Consider the following 21,930-nt stretch of genomic DNA (forward strand, 5'->3'; position numbering starts at 1 on the left):
TGTGAATCTGCATGGTGGTGCCCGTGACACCCCTTCGTCCACGTGGCTTGGACCAGGGTCGACAATGTCCGCAAAGACGGTCTCGAGACTTGCCCAGGAACTTGAAAAGGAAAACAGAGGGTGAAGAAGTTGTTGTTGATGACGAGTGTGTTCAAGCTTCGCCAAGGAAGGAGCAAGAGCCAATTTACAGTACCTTGGAACTTGGAAGTCGCCGGGTGCATGCAGACCCGGCTCGGCAACTGTTAGAAGGCAGTGACGTGCCGATTCTCAACCACCTACTCAATCAGACCGCTTGCGACTACTCCGTATGCACCATATTTTGGGGCTTCGTATCTTTCTGAGGTCCAGATGCTGATAGATTTCAAATGTTTTCTTCGTCACTGCATCTAATGAACTTGAGCGATACCGATCGTGGACACAACATGGCAGTCACAGCACCCTCCTTGGAGAACTACTCGTTGACTGACCTCCCAGATGAAGTGCTACTGCACATCTTATCTTACTTGCATGTATCTGACCTCCTCCAAGTCGGCCGCACATGTCATCTGCTCCGCTTCCTTGCCGCAGACCCCGTCCTCCATGAGGAACGACTGCGCTGGGCGTCGGCCAACCTCGAGTTATCGTTATCAAAGCGCAAGACCAAAGCTTCGATCAGCCCTCCGAATGCTTGGATATGGCTGAGCAAGACAAACGTGCTCTCGAGATCTATCAGCAAGAGTTTGATCAAGATTCGGCTCTGCCACAGCCTTGAACGCAGACCCTCGACGAAAGAGCTTGTTGCTCGTGCTATCTTGCCATCTTATTCTGCACATGTGTCACCACTACTTGTGCAATCGCAGCAATCTGTCTACAAGAACCGTCTAAGGGATGGTCTGTGTAGGAAGCTCGAACGCAGACCGAGCGTGAACAGCCTAGTGTCCATGAACATTCTGCCAGAAGAGTGCGTCAAGGTTTCACCAGCACTGGTTGATGCCAGGAGGAGAGTGATCAAGGAGAGCTTAAAGGATGGACTACGAGCATGGGTGGAGACTCGAGGTATAAAGGCACAGCAGCGGAGAGCCGTCGAGCTCGACGAATCTGAAAGAAGGACTGTAAAAGCACTAGTACGACGACTGACCGCACGCAAGCTAGCCGAGGAGCTCGACACACAGGCAAATCGAACATCTATGGAGAAGAAGCGTGCACAAGCAAGATGGGGTCGAGCACTGGAGAATCAGAGGATCAAGGATGAGACCAAGGCGGCCAGTCAAGGCGCATGTATTCACCCGACCAGAGCGCATGTCTTTGGGTTAAAACGGTTCTGGGAAAGTGTTATTAGAACTGCTTCGACCTGAAGGCCAGACAGCACTCAAAAGGCGTTCCAAGTCAGCATCGCAGATGCTACGCTAGATGAAGCAGTTCCTACCCCACATCAGACTGACTGCAAGTATTTGACAATTGGACACGACTCACAAGTGATTCATGGGCCGAGCGATGCATGCAGCTACTGTGACTTAGTCTATTGAGACTACTGATTAGTCATCCGTGACGACTCCCAACGCGTTTCACTCAACGCGTTGTTTTTTATCTCTTATCGCCTCCCGGTTGCCTAGACAATCATGACGCTAATTGACCCTGAAGTCAGACCCTCGAAGCCCACCACTGCCGACTGGATCTGCGAACAAGAGTCACGTCCACAACCACCGATTATACCTAACAACGACAACATGGTGCGAGAACGAGAAGCAGCACGAAATCCACTGATGCCGTCCCAAGCAAGACTTCCTGCCTCAAAGGCAGGCAACGAGAAGTCACCTATTGAGATTCCTTCAAGTCCCCCAGCGAAGCAGAGTGGGCCATCCCAAGTACTATCACCACAGCCAGAGTTTGGTAGACCTACAGCCCTCAACAACGCTGCTTCTCCTCTAGCGAAAACATTGGCCAGAACATCAGATCCCAAGATCATAAGACGAAGCGCCGACAGCAATCACTCCAATCTATTCTCGACACGATACCACAAACCCCCGACAGGTCTGGGAAATCCTCTCTCTAACGTAGGGCGTGATGCTCCAAGACCACCTCAACAACAATCAAGAGATTCGAGCACTAGTGCAAATGCCTACCCTTCAACGGCTGGCGGTTATGTGCCGTCTGACATAGCCGATCCGTTCTCAAGACCTGCTGCGAACCCTCCGCGGCCTCAAGGTCCAATGTACGTTCCCGTACCTAGCAATACTGCGCCCACGTGGCGACCAGCGCCCCCTCCAACCTTCTCCTCAAATTCAAACACAAATCCCTATATGAGACCCGCAAGCCATTTTGTTGACCTGACACAACCTGCGCCGCGGCCAGTAGAACAAGATGGCTTCAATGACGCCCAAGTTTTTGGCAACGATCGTTTTGGCACAGCAGATCCTATGATGTATCTCGACTCAAAGCAGGCAGACGAGAACATCAAAGCCCTGCTCGAAGGCGCCATGGACGAGGAAGACGATAAGCCGAGGACAAGACGCAAGAAGAAGGACCTCGAGAAGAAAGTCGATGCCTTGACAAAGAAGATGCAAGGTATGGATGTCAAAGAGGAAACCGAAGAGCACGAAGACGAAGAAGAGGAGGACGATGGCACAAGAGAAGGCCTCAAGGTCAAGCTCCTGCCGCATCAGATTGACGGTGTAGAGTGGATGCAGAACAAAGAGGTTGGCACTAAGAAGATTAAGGGAATACTGCCAAATGGTGGCATATTGGCCGACGACATGGGTCTCGGAAAGACTATACAGTCCATTGCATTGATACTGGCGAATCCACGACCATCAGAAGAAGAACTCAAGGCCTCAAAACGCAAACTCAAGACTACCCCTGACCGTGCAACCTTGGTTGTCGCGCCGCTCGCCCTCATTAAGCAGTGGGAAGCTGAGATCAAGGATCGTGTTGAGGAAGATCATGCACTAAAGGTCAAGGTCCACCATGGCCCGCAAAGAACGAAATCATTCAAAGATCTACGCAAGTATGATGTCGTTATCACTACATACCAAACCTTGACATCTGAGCATGTTGAGAACAGTGGCAGTGAGAAGACTGCTTTGTTCGGCGTAAACTGGTACCGTATCATCCTGGATGAAGCACATTCCATCAAGAATCGAAACGCCAAATCGACAAAAGCAGCTTGTGCTCTCGATGCCGAGTACAGATGGTGTCTGACTGGAACGCCTATGCAGAACGGCCTCGACGAGCTGCAGAGTTTGATCCACTTTCTGAGAATCAAGCCATACAATCACCTAGACACATGGCGAGAACAGATTACGAAGCCCATGAATAATGGTCGTGGGGGCCTGGCGATCCGAAGATTAAGAGCGTTCCTGAGCGCTTTCATGAAAAGAAGAACAAAAGATGTGCTCAAGCAGGATGGTGCACTCAAGGCAGGCGCTAACGGTGCAGTGAAGTCTAACACTGGCTTCAAAATTGTCAAGAGAACCGTCGAAAATGTCGAAGCTGAGTTTAACGAGCAAGAGAAAGCATTCTACAGCCGTCTCGAAGCCCGAACAGACAAGAGTCTAGAGCTCATGATGGCAGGAGGCCAAGCGAACTATGCTAGCGCTCTTGTGCTGTTGATGAGGCTGAGACAAGCTTGCAACCACCCCCAATTACTCGGAGGAGATCTGTCAAAAGAACAAGATGCCATGGCGGGCAACCGAAGTCCTAGTAAGAAAGGTACCAAGGCCGACGATATGGACGATATCGCAGCTATGCTTGGTGGCCTTAGTGTGGAGACCAAGCGCTGCGATGTCTGTCAAATCGAGCTCAGTAAAGATGCGGCCGAAGAAGGTCTAATCCGCTGCGAGGAGTGCGAAGAAGACCTGAAATTAGCAGAGCAAGCAGCCCAGAAACCAAGAAAGAAGGAGAATAAGACTGTCAAGAAAGAACGCAAGGTCAATCGACGTGTTGTGATTGACAGCGACGACGAAGAAGATTCTGTGGTTATCAGCCAGCAGTCTGAAACTGAGGACGAGGAAGAGCAAGAAGATTCGGCAGAGGAAGAAGAGAGTGGCAGTGACGAAGACTTTACTGCACGAACCTTGCGGCCGTCGCCTGCGTCGAGCACGAAGATCAGACACCTCCTCAAGATCCTCAAACATGACTCGCATACTCACAAGTACATCGTCTTCTCCTTCTTCACTTCTATGCTCGACCTTATCGAACCATTCCTGAAACGACACAACCTCAAATTCGTCCGATATGACGGCGCAATGCGCAACGATGCTCGTGAAGCATCCCTCGAACAACTTCGAAACGAATCGGATGTACGAATTCTACTTTGCTCACTACGAGCCGGTTCACTCGGCCTCAACCTCACGGCAGCTTCCCGAGTCGTTATCCTCGAGCCTTTCTGGAACCCTTTTGTCGAAGAACAAGCCATTGATCGTGTTCATCGTCTGAATCAGCCGCAAGATGTCATCGTTCACAAACTGACCATTAAAGACACTGTTGAATCACGTATTCTAGAGTTGCAAGACAAGAAGCGAGAACTCGCTAAAGCAACTATTGAAGGCCAGAAGGGTACTGGTGCTGGCAAGTTGTCTATGCAAGAAATGCTTAAGCTGTTCAAGCATGATGCCGAACGTGACGCAAAGCTCGACATGATTGGCATGAAAGATGGAAGAAGTCTGCTGGACAGGGATAGTCAATCGACAGCCGTGCAAACGCAACAGGAGTATGCGAAGGAAGAGGCAAGGAGGCCAGACCCAAGGGTCGGCAAACCGGCGAAAAGAGCAGACGATCCTGTCTATGGCAGACGTTGGTAGGGGTTCGCGGCTGGGGACAAAACTGGTTTGCGGAGCGTTTGACAATTGTTTGTATATCCTAGAGCACGGAGCTTTTGGCCGCAACAGCATATATTGAGCTGACCTTGTACAGCCAGGCAATGATTACATGGCGTTTCGTGCGCAAGCTGACTCTCAGTGGTGACAATAACGCGGACTATGTTGCTGACGCTATCTAGGAAGGTACGCTTGCTTGGCTGATTTTCATGGCAGGCAAGACTGGGCTTCGTGACATCGGGCTGCGCGTAACTGCCAACAGATCGACCTTGCATCTCCCAATCTCTGCTTCAACGCAGCCGATGTTCAAGTCTACGCCCCAGCTACTCGACGAGAACTACGCGTAGGCCACGAACATCACCTTGCTTTGGGACGCAAGTTCTCTTTTTTGTTGTAAACGGCAGAATTTATGGCAACGCACGCCCCATCTCACCGAAACAGATATCAATGTCACCATGCCTGTTACAAGATATATAAGCTCGGTCCAAATCTCTTACTCGACTCTTGTCTATCATTCAACCTCTTCAATCGGGTCTAGAGCAGTCTTCACTCCTTGAAAGCAAGAATAACACGATATTCTGATACCGAATCAGATTCACTAGAGCACGTCTCCTGGATACAATATGTCTTCTCTTCCCTCCAAACCAGCTCCCACCGCCAACTGCTCCCTTGCACAGGGTCAGCACGGTTCTGCCGAAGAGTCGAACTTCCACCCTCCTGCCCGCAACTACGTTTCTCCGCCACCAAATTTCCCAACATCTGACGATTCGGCATCCAATATTGAGGACAAAAGCGACAGCCATTCCAATTCCGCCATTCCTCCACAATCCTCCCGAGGAGGACACTCGTCCTCAGAAGCTGACCGGTCAGCACGGGTGGGTAGTGAGAACATTGAAAGTAGCGAAGGGGACATTTCGGCGTCGTCCATGCCATATGGCGATCTGCTTACTCTCAGCGGATACGCATCAGCGAAGCCGTGGATAAACGCTGTTCTGGCGGCGATCCATGGCTCCCAAGTCACACAGCCCCAGCGTACGCCCGAGGAAGATCGTGCCGCAATCAACACATATCTGAACCATTTGTTGGACGAATACAAGTTGCCCAATGCAGGCGGGGATGTGTTTCTGCATGAATACTTAAGCTTTCACAATCCAAAGGTGGATGAATCTGTTATTGCTCAAACACTCTCGACGCTGGCTGCGAGAGATACCATGACAGATACTTCCTCTACAGGAGGTACCCAAGCAGATGCTGCGATGCGGCTTGCGGATCTTAGCATCAGCAGCGATACTGGCGCTAACTCGCGCACCACTGACTCAAACACAGTCGTTGTCCGTCATCTCATATCTGGCCTTCTAGTCGACATCAGAGAATTCCACGACTGCCACACGAATGAGTTCGATCCATCTGTCTGGGACGACGCCTTCCAACCACTCTTAACTGGTGATGGCAAATACAAGCCACTTCTCCCGTGGCTCAACGCAATTGCGTATCACCCACAAATCAGAGACCTTGAGGGCGCTCAGAGACATCCCGAGGGTTTGATTACCGGCTACAAACGGACACTGCTCATTCTTCGGGAATATCTGACCATGCTGTTCGATATCTACGGTCGCCATGAACAGGGGCCAATAGAGGATCAGGAAGACTGGCTGACAAGGGCAACAGGTCTCCTGGCTTCCACTTACCCACAAGTAGATGAGGATGCTGTCACTCGATTGCGAGAGAAAATTCTGCAGAGTAGGCTGTGGAAGATCGAAGCTTGGTACCATGGCCGAAACTACTCCTTCGACCCAGCCTGTCCGTTCATCCCTGCTCAGATGAAGGACTTCCTAGCCGAAGTCGACAAGTGGGGATTCTCCGGCAACTGGTACGCTCATTCTTGGCAGTGGAATGCTCAGTTTGCACCTTTACTGTTCGGCGGCCAGTATGATGGCGTCAAGAAATGGCTGGACCGCAGCATCTGTCACAACTCTAATCTGTCCAACCTTGTCTACAACATCAAAGAAGACGATGACGTTGATGAGGACCCCGATCTGGAGCCCTGTACTGGCTTTAAGAGAAGCAAGCTTCTCATGAAACAGTATCTCCTTATCGTCTTCGACAAGAACGGATGCGACGAAGACGGTTTACCAGAAGATGGCCAATCGGAGCCGCAGAAGGAGCGGCTCAGAGCATTGCTCGACATCGAGAATCCAACAGTCGATGACGATGCCATACAAGCAATGAAGGATCGTCTTACGTTCCACGGAGCATGGAAACTCGACCCACCAGATACGTCGTACGTGACTCCCTCCGGACCATGGTCGTTCAACTCAACCTTCATCCCTCCACTCATCGCATCCTTCTTCGCCGAGATCGGCACCTTCTGGGGCAAAGACTACGGCTCTAACGTATGGGACACACACTTTCAACCACTGCTCTTCGGCGGAAGATTCGACACCATCCGGCCATGGATGGATGCCATCGTATGCAAGAATGAGGCTATCATGAACATCCAGCACACGCCACCGAACCCCGAGTGGCTATGCACCGTCTTCGAGAGGTCGTTTCTCCTGCTACACGAGTATGTCATACGGATCTTCGAGCGAAACGACTGTGATGAGGACGGGACGCCGCTGGAAAACCAGGCGGAGGAGCAGAAGGGGAGACTGGCGCGGTTGTTTGACATTGAGAACGTGGTCGTCGATCAGGAGGCGGTGGAGGAGGTCAAGGTGTATTTGCTTGGGACAGGAGCTTGGAAGATGGAGGACTGAGCGGCATGAACGGGGCTCGTGGTCATAAGGAGCTATCGTATACCTGTGGCCCGATTTCTGCAGCGACTCATTTGTAGACACACGGTTGTTGAGCTCGGACGATAGAGCTGTGATTTTCGACACCAATAAAGCTAAGTAGCTATGCCAGCTAACGCTGTGTGCTCCTCGTGAGCTCAATAATCGAGACAACATCGTAACGATTGTTCTGTGCGCACGAGGCTAAAAGTCTAAGATCGTGGCTTCCCCTCTCTTACCCTTCAGTCGTGCCTGCCTCGATATGAGCTATTCGAATGGTGCTTGCCTGACCTACTTTCTCGATCGCACCTTCCCCTATGCCATTCGAGCCTGCCTCACTATCCACCCCTAACGTGCCTTCCAGCTCAAATGCCTATTCAGGTCGCGCCTTCCTTGCTAACTCCACCGTACCTGCCTCGTCAGCCTGGCCGTGCCTTCCTCGCTTTGCATATATTGTAGGTCACGCCTTCCTCATCGTACTTACCTTGATCTGTCCGTCCATCCCGCCTTCCTTCCGCACCTTAGGTCGCGCTTACCCTGGGATCTCAATCGTACCTTCCTAGCTACCGAGTATACCGTTGGTCGTAGCTCCCTTCCTTTCCACAGTGACGCCTTCCTTCTGAGTTATCTTCTCGCACCTTCCTTTTCATGGCATCCCGGTCGTGCTTGCCGTACTATATCTCTCCTCGGTCGTGCCTGCCTTCCATCGTTAATCGCGCCTTCCTCATTTGTCCCCTCTCAACCGCGCTTGCCCTACCATTACAGTCACACCTTCCTTACCAAGCATGCCCTCCTTCGCGCCTTCTTCCCTTGTTCTCCTCCGTCGCGCCTTCCTCGTCCTCGGTCGTACTTTCCCTCTTACACGTTTCCTTAGTCGCGCCTTCCTCATTCTGCCCATCGCACCTTCCCACAAGTACCTTCTCAGTTGCGCCTACCCTATCATCGCAGTCGCACCTTCCCCACCAAGTATGCTCTCGGCCGTGCCTTCCTCCCTTAATTCTCCTCCACCGCGCCTTCCTTATAAGCTGTTCCCCTCGCACTCCCCTACCTAGGTCGTGCGGTCGTGCCTTCCTTGCTTGGTGAGTTGTGACTTCCTGAGTACAATGCGTATCGGGTCGTGCCTTCCCCCGTACCTTCTGAGTTATGTCTTCCTTCTTTCAGGGTCCTGCTTGCCTGACGGTACCAGTACCGGTCGGTCGCGCCTACCTCGCCTCCTCCCTCATGATCGTGCCTTCCCTACCCTTTCCCCATTTCGGTCACACCTATCATGTGACTGTTACAGCACTTCCGTCGTGCCTTCCTTCCATCTAGGAAGGCTGCGCTTGCCCTGGTGAGTGATCAGTCGTGCCTTCCAAATGGATAGCCTTGCAGGGTGTGCTTCCCAACCTACATTCTTGGTCGTGCCTTCCTTATTACTTTGCTTCCTTGTCGCACCTTCCACTGGTTTTTGGTTATTCCTTCCCAAGTCTTATTGTCGGTCGTACCTTCCTCGCTTTGTGGGTAGGTCAGGTCGTACCTACCTCCGGACCTCGATCGTGTCTTTCTGGTGTGGAAGGCCGCAATGGGAGTTTTGGTGTACATTCAGTGCAAGGACTGACATAGAGCAGGGAAATATTAATCACATCCATCGTCATTAGCTAAGTATCTATGCATAAGCCCGTTCCTCTGTAGTCTTGTGTATGTATGAATGCATGTAACGCTTCAGTCCCTGCTCGCTATGTATAACCTCATTCAAATAATAACAATATTGTACAATGATACCCCACACCATATCATCACCTGCCATGCGGAGTATAGAATCCTCCATACTGGCTGTACTGACTCTGCGGCCTTTGCTGGGTTGGCAGAGACTGAGCTGGGTATCCCTGCTGCATCTGTGAGATCGTTCTATTGAGAACCGGCTGCTGACTCTGCTGCTGCTGCTGGACACCATACATGGACTGCCTTTGCTGTGGGTCGTACGTCGACTGCGCACCCTGCGGCATCCCATATACCGACTGTGGTGCTTGTTGAGCTTGTTGCTGGTATACCGACTGATTGTATGCCTGGGGCTGCATTTGTGGTTGTGGCTGCTGTGTGGAGTTCCAGTATGCTTGATGAGCAGATGGGACGTTCCGCGAAGCGTAGTCCGATGCGACAGGATACGCGTAAGGATTCTGCTGCTGCTGTACCATGTATTGACTTTGCCTCCTCTGTTCTGCTTGAGCCTGTGATCTCGCCTCTCTTTGCCTTTGATCTATCGCAGCTTGGACCATTCGACCTTGGAGACCCTCCTTGATATCCTTCTTCTCCTGTTCTCGTGCTCCAATGGCACCAATCAGGCCAACGCTGGGATCGGGTGTCTTCGTACCTGGATTCACTCCGCTAAGCAGCGGACCGCCAGTCATTCTTGCCACGTGTTCTTGCTCACGAGCTGAGAGATGAGACGAGTAATCGATCGAGGCCAGTGAGTTTCTTGAAGAAGGCGACCGTTTCTGAAGTTTGCGGCGCGTAGGAGATGTTGGACTTTCTGGTCGGGATGGCTGATCACTCTTGATTTGTTCGATCCTCCCAGAAGACATGGTCCTGTGTGGTACGTAGCCATGTGGCTTCATAGCCATTGCGGCCCGCTGGTGGACAAACTCTTCTGGAGTGAGGCCATCGCTTCCGTCACGTAACTGTGTCCCTGGCTGCCACGCGTACGATTGAGATCGTGAGTGGGACGGACGAGGAGGAGTTGGACTCTGCTTTTCAGGGGTCCGAGCAGGTGATGAGGATCCGAACGGATTGAGAGGGGACTTTCGACCAGTGGAAGGCAAGCCAAGTGAATCGAAGGGCGACCTGCGTCCACTGGCTGAGTCAGGCCTTCCTAACGAGTCGAAAGGAGACCTTCTGCCAGCAGCAGTACCTGGTCTGCTACTGTCCGGAGTCAATCGTAATGTCTGGCCAAAGTTAATGTGTAGATTATCTGCATCGGGTGGCGTCCGAGCGTCAGAATCGCCGACGACCTTTCTTGTGCCTCCTCTTATCCGTTCCTTCTCTTTGCCTCTGGGCTGCTCTTCAGAAGCACGGCTCGCGTAGTCTGGTGAAGAGTCTCGATCGTGGTTGGGCATAGAATAGTTCGAGGTGGAAGAATAGTTTCGATCCAGGGGAGGTCTTGAGGCGATGTTGGTATCGAGGTTGGTGGCGTCAAGGTCAGTTGTCGGTAGGGGTTTTCTCTTGACAGAGCTCAGCGTAGTCTGTGATGTTGAGGAAGGATTTGTTACCACTGCTGGTCGGTAAGCATTAGTCAAGGTTCCATTCGTATCTGCAGGGGTCTCGGTTTCTCCTACCCCACGGTTTTGTGTTTGTGTTTGGCTCATGTTTTGGCTTTGACTTCCGTCCTGCCTCTTTTGGCCCCATGCGTACGCGGCTGCCGAAGCCGCGGCTCCTCCCTGCATACCCTGCATACCAGAGCCTCGGGCTGCATCCTCACGCCTGAGCTCCTCCAGCACCCTTGGATTCATTTGAGATAGGGTTGCATCAGACATGCGGCTCTTTTCTCTTCTCATCTCTGGCCTATCAGCTGGTCTTCTCTTTGGCTGCTCGTTAGGATGATGCTGAAACTCTGGCGGTGGAACCACTGGCTGAACCGGCTTCTGCTCAATCATGTCATGCTCCACATCTTCAGGGTTGATATGCCCTTGAGTCTCACTATCCGAGCTGTTGGCGCTGCGTGCGTATCCTGCATCGTTAACGCGAGGCCTCAAGGGCTTGCGTGGCTCGTGGGGAACCATGAGCTGCCCCTGTTCAGGCGGGTAAAAGTTGTCGTCTGCAGTGCGCTCCTCAGACAATCTTGTAGGTTTGTATTCCCTCATAGCAGGCTCGCGCAGTTTTCGAGGAGAAAGATTGATGTTCTCCGAGGCCGACCTGGCGTGGTAATGGCTGCCTGCAATGTGAGCAGGTGCGGTGTGGGTCTTCTTTGGCGGCTCGAAAACATTATCGGTAGACATGTTATGTCTGTGAGATGATTGAGTCGAATGTGTAGAGGCATCGTCGGAGAATTGTATAGCAGGATGTGGATTTGTGGTGTTCCTGACTCGTTCGAGATTGCTGGACCTGCCCTGAGTTTGCATAGACATCCTCCGAGCAACAGCGTCCTTCATCTGCTTCCGCCATTCTCGCTCCGACCACTTGTCACTACCTTCTGTATGGATCAAAGCTGCGATATCAATAATATCGAGGTACCCGTAACGTCTCTCCTTTGGCATTGCGAACATCAGAGATTTCGTGTCTTGTGTATCGGGAACAAGCCTGTTTGGTCGCCCATAAAGAGAGAAGGTATCGTAGACAGGGAGCAGCCATCTCAACATCATCTCGAAGCCAGAAACAGCAGGATGTACTTCTGGCATCACAAACACGAATCCTTCAGTCTTGGATTCCGGCTGAGAATGGATTGTGATTTTTCCTTCGAGCTTGACCAGAGTCGACTCGTTGATCAATGGTTTCGACTGTGGGTAGATAGCATAAGCTGAGTATGCATCGGTAATGGTGGCGATGGGCAGAGCCTTCTTGATCTTCTTAGTGTCATAGAACTTGATATCTCCTTTCGGGAAGGTGGTTTTCTCGTAGGCTGACCGCTTGCCTAGTCTCTTCTGCGACTTCTGCCACTCTTTCTCATCCGGAGGCTCGATTACACACCAACAGCGTCTCCAAGGCGTTCCGGCGCCAAATCTAACTCTTGCCCAATCTTCGATTCTGAACTTGTTCTTGGTCATGATCTGGTTTATGCTGTTCAGGTGCCTGCCTTTCCCGGCTATCACGCAGCCAGTGTAGAGTTCTTGTAGAGAGGCGTTTTCAAACATGGCAAGTCGGATGCCGGCAGTCCATTGCGTGAGCGAGTGTAAGGAGTTGAAATGAAGGAGGTATCGGTTCTTGCCGGCTGTCGATATCGAGAGGACATTTTGAAGGGGCTGCACTTCCTGGTTTCGGGTGGGCAGTGTCTCGATCTACCGAAGTTAGAACAGCAACACCTCATGGTGATAGTAATAGACCATACCATTTTGATTGAAGCATCTGCCAGGTTTATGAAAGAGGGCGCGACCTCCCCATCTTGACCAGCTGCGTCCAGTGCTTCAGCGTCCCAGAAGGATAGCACTGTGCCGACCAGCTGGGCAAAGCACTCGGTCCACACGCGGTTGGGATTGGGCTTTCCATCTATCTCCTGTCAGTTGCTTTCTCCCAGCACCTGTTGCTTGAATACTGACTTGTGTCCAGGTCATCAAGCTTGAGGAAATATCCTTCGTAAGTCAGCCTAATCCATTAACCACGCATGCACTGATCCGCACCTTCTTGGTATAATTTGTTCCCATGGCTTGACAGATAGCTGATCAATGGTCAGTGCATGGTCCAAGCTGTGATCTACGTGTCTCGTACCTGAAGACAGGCTTCAACTCTTCAATCTCTTCATTCGCCGCCGGGCCAATCGTGGGCGGAGTATAAATCATGGAACTCGGTCGCGCTGTCGACGTGTCCGGTAGTGAGGTAGTTGAGGCTTCCCGCACAGTTGTCGAGTTTTCCTTCTTTTCTGGCGTGCTATCAGAAGCATCAGGAGATACTGTGCTGGACCGATTTGGTGAAGCTGAACTAGCAGAGGGAAAGGCTGCCGCTTTGAAACTTGCGGACAGGTTTCGAAGACGACCCATCGTGGTTTGGAGTAGCGAACGGACGCGGCTGTGATCGTGCCTGCTGTGTAGCAATCAACAAGTTTCGAGACGATTGTTCCTGCACGAGGTGGTCGCAACTCGAATTTTGTGTAAAGAAGGATCCGGATCGGCGCGGATCTGTAAATTAGTCTAAGTCACCATGAACAATGATGGTCGTGTGGCGCAGCAGTGGGCTGGTTCTGAATCAAGGTTACACCACAGGTGATGGTTCGCGTTGTGAGAGAGAAACAGTATTAATTATGATGTCCTCCTTGCGACGAGCAGCTGGGACGAAGCACTTCTTTCTACAGAGGCGTAGGCTATCAAACAGGATCCATCATGAGGTCTTCGTTTTAGCTTTATCCAAGATCGACTGTCTTAAAGTGGTCACCGATCTCAATTTGCCCAGATGACCGGGGTACTAGCGTTCCTGGTAAGCGGCTGCTAGGGCAAATTGTCCGCCGAGATGGGAACAGTTACGCGGCGGGGTGACGTAGTGTCACGGATCACGAGTTTACCTTCTCTGTGCTACCAGTCGAGCCAGTACATATGGTGCAGGAGGGAGCCTTGGAGGCGAGCAGCGTTAGTAAAATGAAGAAAGTGGCAGGTATGACAGCACATCCATGTGCTCTGTTTAACGAAACATCAACAGAGGCTTGGTATGCGCTGGGTACATCCAGATCTGTGATGGATCGCTTACTCATGCGGCTTAGTGACCGGCGGTGGGTGGCAGGGATTGTCCGATTTGGGTGATGTTAGCGTGGCATATGCATCATCACTTCGCTTTCGCTTTGGCGCGTTCCTGCTCGCTTAGATTTAGATCTTTCGTGCGGGAACAATAATGTATTCGATATCAGTACCAGCCTCACAGCGTCAGAATCATGTTCTTGTTAGCCCAGAGAATCGGCGTAGCCATGAATCTGGGTTCTGTCCTCAAGATGGTGGAGCTGCTGGATGCTCACCAGCGCCAAAGATGACGCAGTGGCTGCCACGCAATTTGACAAGTTTATCATTAGACTGATGGGAGCCACCTTCGCCGGGATTCTATTTCCCCTTTTTCCATGCCGTACTAGAAGTCATCGCCTACATCCTCCACGGTCGAGAATCGTTGGGCTCTCTTCCGCTTGTCAGGTGCTGCCTGAGGCTGTGGTTGTGTCTGTGGCTCTGATGGCGGCTCAGATGGATGTTGCGGAGGGGGCACAACCGGTCGTGGCGGACTGAGGTCTATTGCTGGTCCTGTGGGCTCCCACTCCATCTCGTCAGGGTCTTTTGAACCAAGGATGTTAGAGAAGTGATTGATATGGTGCTGCAGCGAGTTATTGAGGTCGCATAGTCTGTCGCATTCTCTTGCAAAACTTGATCTTGGGGTGAGGTAGTGGGATGACACATTGGACGCGTGGGCTGACTGTACGGATGAGTGCTGCTGGGTTGGGATATTGTTCTGACATTGTGCTCTACCGCTTCCACTGAACGTGCTTGCACCGCGAGAAGTCTGGATCGGACGGGTGTTGAACGACATATTGCACTGATTGGGCTGTCTGTTGTACTTGCTGGAGAACGTCTGATCTGTGAGGATATGGCGTTGCGATGCCTGTCCGAAACTGCCTGCTGGCCTGATATGGCTATGATTGCCTCCTTGTTGATTTTGACTTCGCGCTCTGCCAGTTTTTGCGAAGAAATCATCGTCAAGCGGCTAATAACGGTCAGCATAATCTAAAACCGTGCTTTCTCAGTTCTTGCATTGCTCCTCGACCTTGAATGACGGTTCATGGCTGACAACTAGATGATCACGAGTTGTTGGTAAGCAGTGTAGTTCAATGAGCGAAGCATGAACATGACCAGCTTTTATGCTGAGGGAGAAATGGAGGACGGCGTTAAGGTCTTTTTTGGTGGCTTCTTCGCAAAATCTCGATTTGTTCTGGAGCATCCCATTGCTGGCAAGCGCATTCTCGAATAGAAGGTATGGATCTGGTAATGCCGTCGCGATTTTCTTGCAGACTCTTCGTGCTGCGTACCATATGCCAGGATTGGCGCAGAATGTGCGAGATTGAATCATACATCTGTATCAACTCACGTTATGGTAAACCATCCATTTCAGCCGCGTCGGGCGCGACATATATGCAGATTATTCTAACGCCATTCATGCAAGGGTATCGTTGTTCGTCACGTTTCTCTTACAGCTCCCAATCATGACCAGGCGGTAAATAGTTCAGAGCTGACAAGTCCCTAGCTTGCCGTCCCGAACTCATCCTTTACCGGCTCGTTGGCGTTCTGTAACGCCTGGCGAATGGCTTCATTGAGGTGGTCAGTATCTGCCGTGTCATCACCCTCTATTGGTGGTGCGCCCTCCCTCAGCTCAGGGTGAACCGTCTCTTGATCTGCAGCACTTGTGCTCTGTTCGAGGTTCGGGTCTATCATGGCTTTCAAAGATGTCGCTGCAACGTCGACGTACTGAGGACTAGCCGGCTGAGGAGGAAACTGCGCCTGTTGTTGTTGAGGCTGCTGTGGTTGCGCTGGCGGTTGTGGTTGAGGCTCATCGGCATACGGATCGGAGATGTGGACGAAGCTCACTGTGTTGCCGTCAGTAACCTGACCAGTTGTAGCGCTTGATTGCTCTTACACTCCTTTGGTACTGGAAGGAAGTAGGTATTGTTGAACTTCTGCCGATACTTGTAGAAGCTGGAGAGATCGCTTCCTCCCTCTTCACCTGAAAAGCCAGCATTCTGTGCATGGCGGAAGGAAATCCCTAGGAAAGTCAGTACGATGCGTTTTGGCCCCGGCAACGCAAGACGTACCCTCACTTGCTAGGCATTCTCGGTTCGATTTGCGACATTGGCCGCAGACTGGTTTGGTCTGAAATTTGTCAGTACAGGTTGGAAGGAATCGAACATCGGTGGGGTGGTGGAAGCGCGCAACATACCTCGTCACATTTCAGCTTTCGTTGCCGGCAAGTCTTGCAGCCTGTCCGTGTTCGTCTTGCAGGCGTAGACATGTTCGATGCGGCGGCAATGCTATGAATCGTTGTCTATGAAGGAAGGTATTGCGATGTTCGGCACAGTTGCAAATAATTGTGAGAAGGAATAAAAGTGCACAATGCTACTCGAGGGACAACCGTAATTTATGTAAGCAGTCGAGCTTTTCCGCCGTCCGGTGCCAAAGGTAACAGTATTCTTGTGTTTGCTTCTGGAGTACAGCGCGAATGGTATCACCCGCGAGATCACTTTGGAGCATCGTATCTGATTCTGTCTGGTAAAGCGTACGTTCATACACTTCTTCACTACTGCGAGGCCGGCAGTCCGTGCACCAATATACTATCCAGATTTTTCAGACGTGTAAAGAATCGCTTCAGGCTCAAGATCACACCATCCCGCCACACCTCCTATTGACGATAGTAATACATTGCAAATGCGGCAACCAATACCGCACCACCGATAGCCGTTCTATCGAGCATTAGCTCTCTTCTGTTTGTACACCATCAGGTCCTTACTGTCTGGAACAGCAGCAAAGCAATCTTGCCAGGAAGCCTCGAGGTCGCTCGCCCGAAACCTGGTCCTTCGGCGTATCTGATGCAATGCTGTCTGTCCCTGTCTGAGTCTCATGTGTTACCGTAGGCCGGAGTTTTGTGCGGTCGATCTGGTCGTCGCGAAGTGGTGTCGTTACTCCTGTGTCTGCCTGGCTGTCCAGGATTGGGTTTGTGCTGGTGAAGGAGTTTGTTTCTGCGGCGGTAGTGGTCGAAGGAGATTCTGGCGGCGAATCTGGAGGAGTCATTTCGGGTTTCCTGCTCGTCTGACCCTCCTGAATCTCCTTCACCGCGGTGTTGCTGCTCTGGCTTGCGTCGTGCTGGGTTGTACCATTGGGTTCCTCGACCCTGACAACATTGTTGACATTCCCCAAATCATCCGTCACTGCATGATTTCAGAAGACGTTCGCATGCGATGCATGCTTATCACATACCTGTCTCAGCCGCGTCGTCGATAATCCACCAGTCGCCATGCCCAAGTCGAAATTTATATTGATGTTCTCCTGGTTTCAGATCGATGGTCTTGTAGAAGGCTTGGCGATTCTCATTTGATTCTATCACAGTCTCGTGATCCATCTCGAGGCTGGGTTGCCATTCTGTAAAAGTACCAGCCAGGAACACTGGCGGCGACAGATCTTGCCGCGTTAATCGAATGGTTTTCAGTACCATTTTGTATAGATCTCCAACGTGGAGCTGTCACAGTAGTAGTCGATCTCTGGGTCCTGATACAAGAATTTATCTGACGTACCGTAGATAGAGGCGGAAGGTTGGCATGCGGAGTTGAAATCCGACAAGGGTTTTGCATAAGGTAAATTTTCAAAAAGGTTGGGAAGGAGCATGTCGTGTGACTTTGCGCCTTCCAACGTTTTCACGGAGCAATGAAACTTGGAAGTGTGAGGAAGAAACCAGTGTCTCTTCATTGAGCTACTTACCAAGGCCAGCTATCACTTTATCGAGCGCTCTAACCTGTTCACTAATCTCTGGCACGTAATGGTGCCGCAGTAATTCTTCCTCCCATACGCCGCTTCCTACAGCAAACACACGCGTGCCCTCGACTGTATCGCCGTCACTCCTGAACACGCCATCGCCTTTCCTTTCATCGCTATACCACAGAGCCTCCAATTTCCGTCCGTGCTTGTCTACGATTCTGCCCATGAGCGCAACGAGAGCCTTCGTTGACTTCTCCGGAGTGTGCAGAGTTATCGTGAGCAGTCTCTTGTAAAACGCAGCCACCACCTGTGTGGTTGGAGGTGATGACGGTGTGAGGAGGATGGCGCTCAAGGCTCGAGTCAGCAGTAGGACGGGTGTTGACACATTGACTTTATTGTCCCTCTTGCTGAGCTGAGCGGCATGAGGGTCTGGTAAGTGTAGCGACTTTGGCCCAAGCTCGATATCAGCATCTGTACCTGCAACATACAGCGTCTTGTAAACATGCGAAGTGAAGAAGGATAGATCGAGATGCAGTGCGGATGCAGACTTCGCAGCATCCTGCTGAGACAGCAGCGTGAAAGCTGTCTGGATTGCAAGCAGACATTCTCGCATGCGATCTCTCTGTTGGTTCGCATCAGTTTCGTCTTCGTCCTCCGTCGCTTCTGCCTGCCTGATAATATCTTTCAAAGCCTCCAGGATGTCCCCGAAGAAGTCCTGGTTGATCAGATGAGCAAATTTGGCAAGTCCCTCAAGTACTGCGCCCATCAAATGCGGTATACTTGCTTTGAGTATACGGAAGTAAGTCACAAACACTATCTTCAGCGTTTCTGATTGCATCTTCTCTCGGGATTCGTAGTCAACTGCAGCATCTGCCTCCCTCATGTCTTTCTCCACTGCTTTCCGCTCTTTCGCCAATTTCCTATCCTTTTTCGAGCGATGCTGAAATTTCTCTTTCTTGGCTCTTTTGCCATGCAACTTCTCGACGTCCTCCACCCTATCTGATCTGTTCATTGATGACTTGACAGACAATTGGGAGAGAAGCCGCAGATGAAAGAACGTATTGAGCACTTCCTCCCGGAAGTCGTAGTTTTTAGCCTTCATCATCTTCGTAATCAAGCTGACAGCTTCCAATGCTGGGCCACCATCCTCGTCCTGGTCGAAGAACTTTCCGATGGTCTCTATACATTTCTGGAAATGCGCGGATGGCTCTTTTTTGCCCAGCTCTTGCACAAGGACACCCAAAAGTTCGGTCCTGAAATTGAAATGTGGTATTGTCAACAGCAAAGAACAGACACAATTCAGCGCAGTTGTCTTGAGCTGTTCATCTTCCTTGTCCCTACCCTTGCACAGATTTACTAGATGTCGAACATAGCTCTGATAGTTTGTGACCAGTGAGTGCTCGTACTGCCTCGTCCTTCGCACATCTTTCGATACTTTCGTGCCCATATCTTCGTCTTTGTACGCGCGTATACGATACCCCGGGACTGTATCCTTGTACACTGCTGCTTGCGAAGCCAACACCAGCTTCTTGATGCTCGGGTGCGCATTCTCGCCCGCAACTTGCGCAAGCTTCTTGAACGAGCCTGCATGTTCCTCAGGATCCTCATTGATCAGACCAGCCAGCCGCGCGATCTCTTCCTGCGCCTGAATTAGCTGTAGTTTCAGTGGGATAGCGGGCGCCGTCTCTGTCGCATCAGTCGGCGGTGTCTCGACATCGTCGTGCTCGTCTTCACTGCCAGATCCGAGGAAACTGTCCGATTCATCTGCAGATTCCTGACCTCCTACTTGCGCTACCTCCTCAAGTCGACCTTCCACATCTTTGATTGGCAGCCTATTGCTTTCCTTGACTTTCTTCTGCCTTGACCTTGTCTCGTACTCCTGCTCTAGGTCCCAGTCTGCGGCACGATGGAAGAGGTCCTTCGACTGGATGGTCTCGTCGGTCTTACTGTCATCAATAGGCGGTGTCAGCCTACGCCGCTTTGCTGGGCGTCCGTGCGGCATTACGCTGTCGCGACAGGTTCAATTGACAAGAAGTCAACAGCAAAACTAGTCGCTCCTCGTAGTTCGGGTCTCAGGCATTTTTTTTGTTTTCGGGTCCGAGATGCCCCCACCCATTAAGCTTAAACTTCACCGGCCGAAACCGGGTCCGAGCATTCTTGATCCCGCGTCACGTGCGCTAAGTCAAGCAAGAAGGTTGGCGACACGATAGGCTTAGATCGGGCGCTCTTCGAGTCAAACGTGTTCATCTTTGATTTGAATCTGATAGTCAAGGGCAGGGTGGCCTCGCTTCTGCGCGATATGACGCTACCACTCTCTGCTTGGAAGCATTATGCGGCCGAGCACCCCTAGCAAGTACGATAGCGGTCTCCTCCTGACCCACTGGCTACTTCTGCATGATGGATGACCGTATTTAAACAAGACAAGGGCTCGCTCTCAGCCGCGAAAGTCATCATCTTCCTCCCCCTTCTAGGCTGATCTGCCATTGCTATACTCAACCACATTCAACCTCGCCATGCGCGTCCTAATCAGCGGAGCCGGCATCGCAGGACCCACCTTAGCATGGTTCCTAGCAAAGACAGGCGCCAAGGTCACTATCGTGGAGAAGAGCCCACGTCTCCTCCCATACGGACAGAACATCGACATCAAGGGCAGCGCCGTCACCGTCATGAGGAAGATGGGGCTCTTGGACGAGGTCCGACGGCTGAATACGACCGAACAGGGCACGCGGTTCATCGACTCAAGAGGACGGCCGTTTGCGCCTTTCCCGGTTAAGGAGGGTTCAATCACTAGCTTTACCTCTGAGTTCGAGATCCTTAGGGGAGACTTGGCGGGGATTCTCTACAAAGCTACGAAGGATCATCAGGATGTTGAGTATTTGCTCGGTACTACGATCAAGGAAGTTATCTCGAATGACAATGACTCAGTCAAGGTTGAACTCAGCAATGGCGAGGTGCAGGAGTTCGACCTCCTAGTCATAGCAGACGGACAGTGGTCCAAGGCGCGGAAGCAATGCTTCCCTTCAGAAAGTGTCAAACTTGTCGATAAGGACATGTACGTCGCCTACTGGACCATTCCGCGTCTACCCAGCGATGACAATTGGTGGAACGTCTACCATGCCCTTGGTTCGCGAGTCATAACCCTCAGGCCCGACCCACACGGTACCATCCGGGCAATGTTCAGTCTCATGCCCTGCAACGCTACCCAAAAGAAAGCATGGCAGGAAGCCTCCAGAGGCGACAAACAAACCCAAGAGGACCTCCTGAGAAGAGAGTTCGCGGACGCAGGCTGGCAGGCTCAGAGACTCCTGGACAGCATGGATCAAGCGCCCGATTTTTACTTCCAGGCCATCCAACAGATCAGAATGTCGAAATGGTCAAGTTCGCGTGTAGTCTGCCTAGGGGACACAGCGTATGCGCCCACACCGCTCACTGGGGCAGGCACTTCACTAGCCATAATCGGCGCATACGTGCTCGCAGGTGAGCTGAGCAAGCTGATGCCTGGTGAGCATCCTGCCAAGGCACTTGAGGCTTATGAGAGAACATTTCGCCCGCATGTTGAGGAGGTACAGAAGATTCCTTCTTTTGTTCCGGCGATTGCACACCCGGCGAGTGCGTGGAAGAGGTGGGTGTTGCAAACGTTTCTGTCGACGCTTTCGAGGATCGTAGCTTTTCGGTGGTTCCCTGGTGGGACTGCGGAGGGGAATGACGATGGGTTTAAGTTGCCGCTGTATACGAGGTTGGAAGAGAAAGGTTCTCAGTAGGGGAAGGAGGTACCTCGCCATAGGCGGGAAAGATGTACGGAAATGCTTAAGATCGTGGGTCGAGACGATGTGCCTTGCCGATGTAATATGGTTTAAGCTCACCGCTCAATGCTTTTAGTTCTATCTGGTCGTACCGCGCCAACTCCGCTGACTAGATACCGAGGCAGGCTACTTCGAAGGGGGTCCTAATCAAAAGCGATGGTCGATACCAAGGATGCAAAGCTTTTTCTCTATCAAAGCATGGAACGGCATACTACTATGATTTCTCAAAGAAGTCGTGTGAATTCAGATTCTTTTTCATGAGGTTTGCATTAAGGCTGACTACCACACTAGTACTACTCGTACATAGAGACGCTCGAACATGCCGCTCGAACATGCTGTGTCCAATACAGACCACTGACGCAACTTCCATTGTTTCCAATAGCATCGCTCTTCCTTGCGTCCTTCCAGACAACTGATATGAGCATAGTCTCGCTGTGCTGCACAAGATCCT

The 21,930-nt window shown here is 51.5% G+C and overlaps 9 protein-coding genes across 9 annotated transcripts; 4 read left to right on the top strand and 5 right to left on the bottom strand.

Moving 5' to 3' along the window:
• Positions 1-422: 422 nt before the first annotated feature.
• On the top strand, positions 423-1,334 carry PMZ80_000230 (uncharacterized protein; the record flags this gene model as incomplete). The annotated part of the gene is made up of 1 exon (XM_064868684.1): positions 423-1,334. The coding sequence occupies one exon, from the start codon at positions 423-425 to the stop codon at positions 1,332-1,334; it is 912 nt and encodes a 303-aa protein (XP_064734181.1).
• A 264-nt stretch (positions 1,335-1,598) lies between these two features.
• On the top strand, positions 1,599-4,778 carry PMZ80_000231 (uncharacterized protein; the record flags this gene model as incomplete). The annotated part of the gene is made up of 1 exon (XM_064868685.1): positions 1,599-4,778. The coding sequence occupies one exon, from the start codon at positions 1,599-1,601 to the stop codon at positions 4,776-4,778; it is 3,180 nt and encodes a 1,059-aa protein (XP_064734182.1).
• Positions 4,779-5,416: 638 nt separating this feature from the next.
• Positions 5,417-7,549, top strand: PMZ80_000232 (uncharacterized protein; the record flags this gene model as incomplete). Its single annotated transcript, XM_064868686.1, has 1 exon — positions 5,417-7,549. One exon carries the CDS (start codon positions 5,417-5,419, stop codon positions 7,547-7,549), a length of 2,133 nt encoding a protein of 710 aa, XP_064734183.1.
• A 1,790-nt stretch (positions 7,550-9,339) lies between these two features.
• On the bottom strand, positions 9,340-13,227 carry PMZ80_000233 (uncharacterized protein; the record flags this gene model as incomplete). The annotated part of the gene is made up of 5 exons (XM_064868687.1): positions 9,340-12,531; positions 12,582-12,739; positions 12,790-12,822; positions 12,871-12,908; positions 12,959-13,227. 5 exons carry the CDS (start codon positions 13,225-13,227, stop codon positions 9,340-9,342), a joined length of 3,690 nt encoding a protein of 1,229 aa, XP_064734184.1.
• A 1,069-nt stretch (positions 13,228-14,296) lies between these two features.
• On the bottom strand, positions 14,297-14,997 carry PMZ80_000234 (uncharacterized protein; the record flags this gene model as incomplete). The annotated part of the gene is made up of 2 exons (XM_064868688.1): positions 14,297-14,832; positions 14,991-14,997. 2 exons carry the CDS (start codon positions 14,995-14,997, stop codon positions 14,297-14,299), a joined length of 543 nt encoding a protein of 180 aa, XP_064734185.1.
• Positions 14,998-15,453: 456 nt separating this feature from the next.
• On the bottom strand, positions 15,454-16,219 carry PMZ80_000235 (uncharacterized protein; the record flags this gene model as incomplete). The annotated part of the gene is made up of 4 exons (XM_064868689.1): positions 15,454-15,797; positions 15,848-15,973; positions 16,023-16,080; positions 16,148-16,219. 4 exons carry the CDS (start codon positions 16,217-16,219, stop codon positions 15,454-15,456), a joined length of 600 nt encoding a protein of 199 aa, XP_064734186.1.
• Positions 16,220-16,606: 387 nt separating this feature from the next.
• Positions 16,607-17,416, bottom strand: PMZ80_000236 (uncharacterized protein; the record flags this gene model as incomplete). Its single annotated transcript, XM_064868690.1, has 3 exons — positions 16,607-16,667; positions 16,715-17,132; positions 17,182-17,416. 3 exons carry the CDS (start codon positions 17,414-17,416, stop codon positions 16,607-16,609), a joined length of 714 nt encoding a protein of 237 aa, XP_064734187.1.
• A 255-nt stretch (positions 17,417-17,671) lies between these two features.
• On the bottom strand, positions 17,672-19,678 carry PMZ80_000237 (uncharacterized protein; the record flags this gene model as incomplete). Its single annotated transcript, XM_064868691.1, has 1 exon — positions 17,672-19,678. The coding sequence occupies one exon, from the start codon at positions 19,676-19,678 to the stop codon at positions 17,672-17,674; it is 2,007 nt and encodes a 668-aa protein (XP_064734188.1).
• Positions 19,679-20,189: 511 nt separating this feature from the next.
• On the top strand, positions 20,190-21,437 carry PMZ80_000238 (uncharacterized protein; the record flags this gene model as incomplete). Its single annotated transcript, XM_064868692.1, has 1 exon — positions 20,190-21,437. One exon carries the CDS (start codon positions 20,190-20,192, stop codon positions 21,435-21,437), a length of 1,248 nt encoding a protein of 415 aa, XP_064734189.1.
• Between the last annotated feature and the right edge of the window lie 493 nt (positions 21,438-21,930).

The sequence above is a fragment of the Knufia obscura genome (assembly GCF_036327395.1).
Source record: "Knufia obscura strain CCFEE 5817 isolate CBS 148926 chromosome Unknown scaffold_1, whole genome shotgun sequence".
In the NCBI taxonomy this organism is placed as follows: Eukaryota; Fungi; Ascomycota; class Eurotiomycetes; order Chaetothyriales; family Trichomeriaceae; genus Knufia; species Knufia obscura.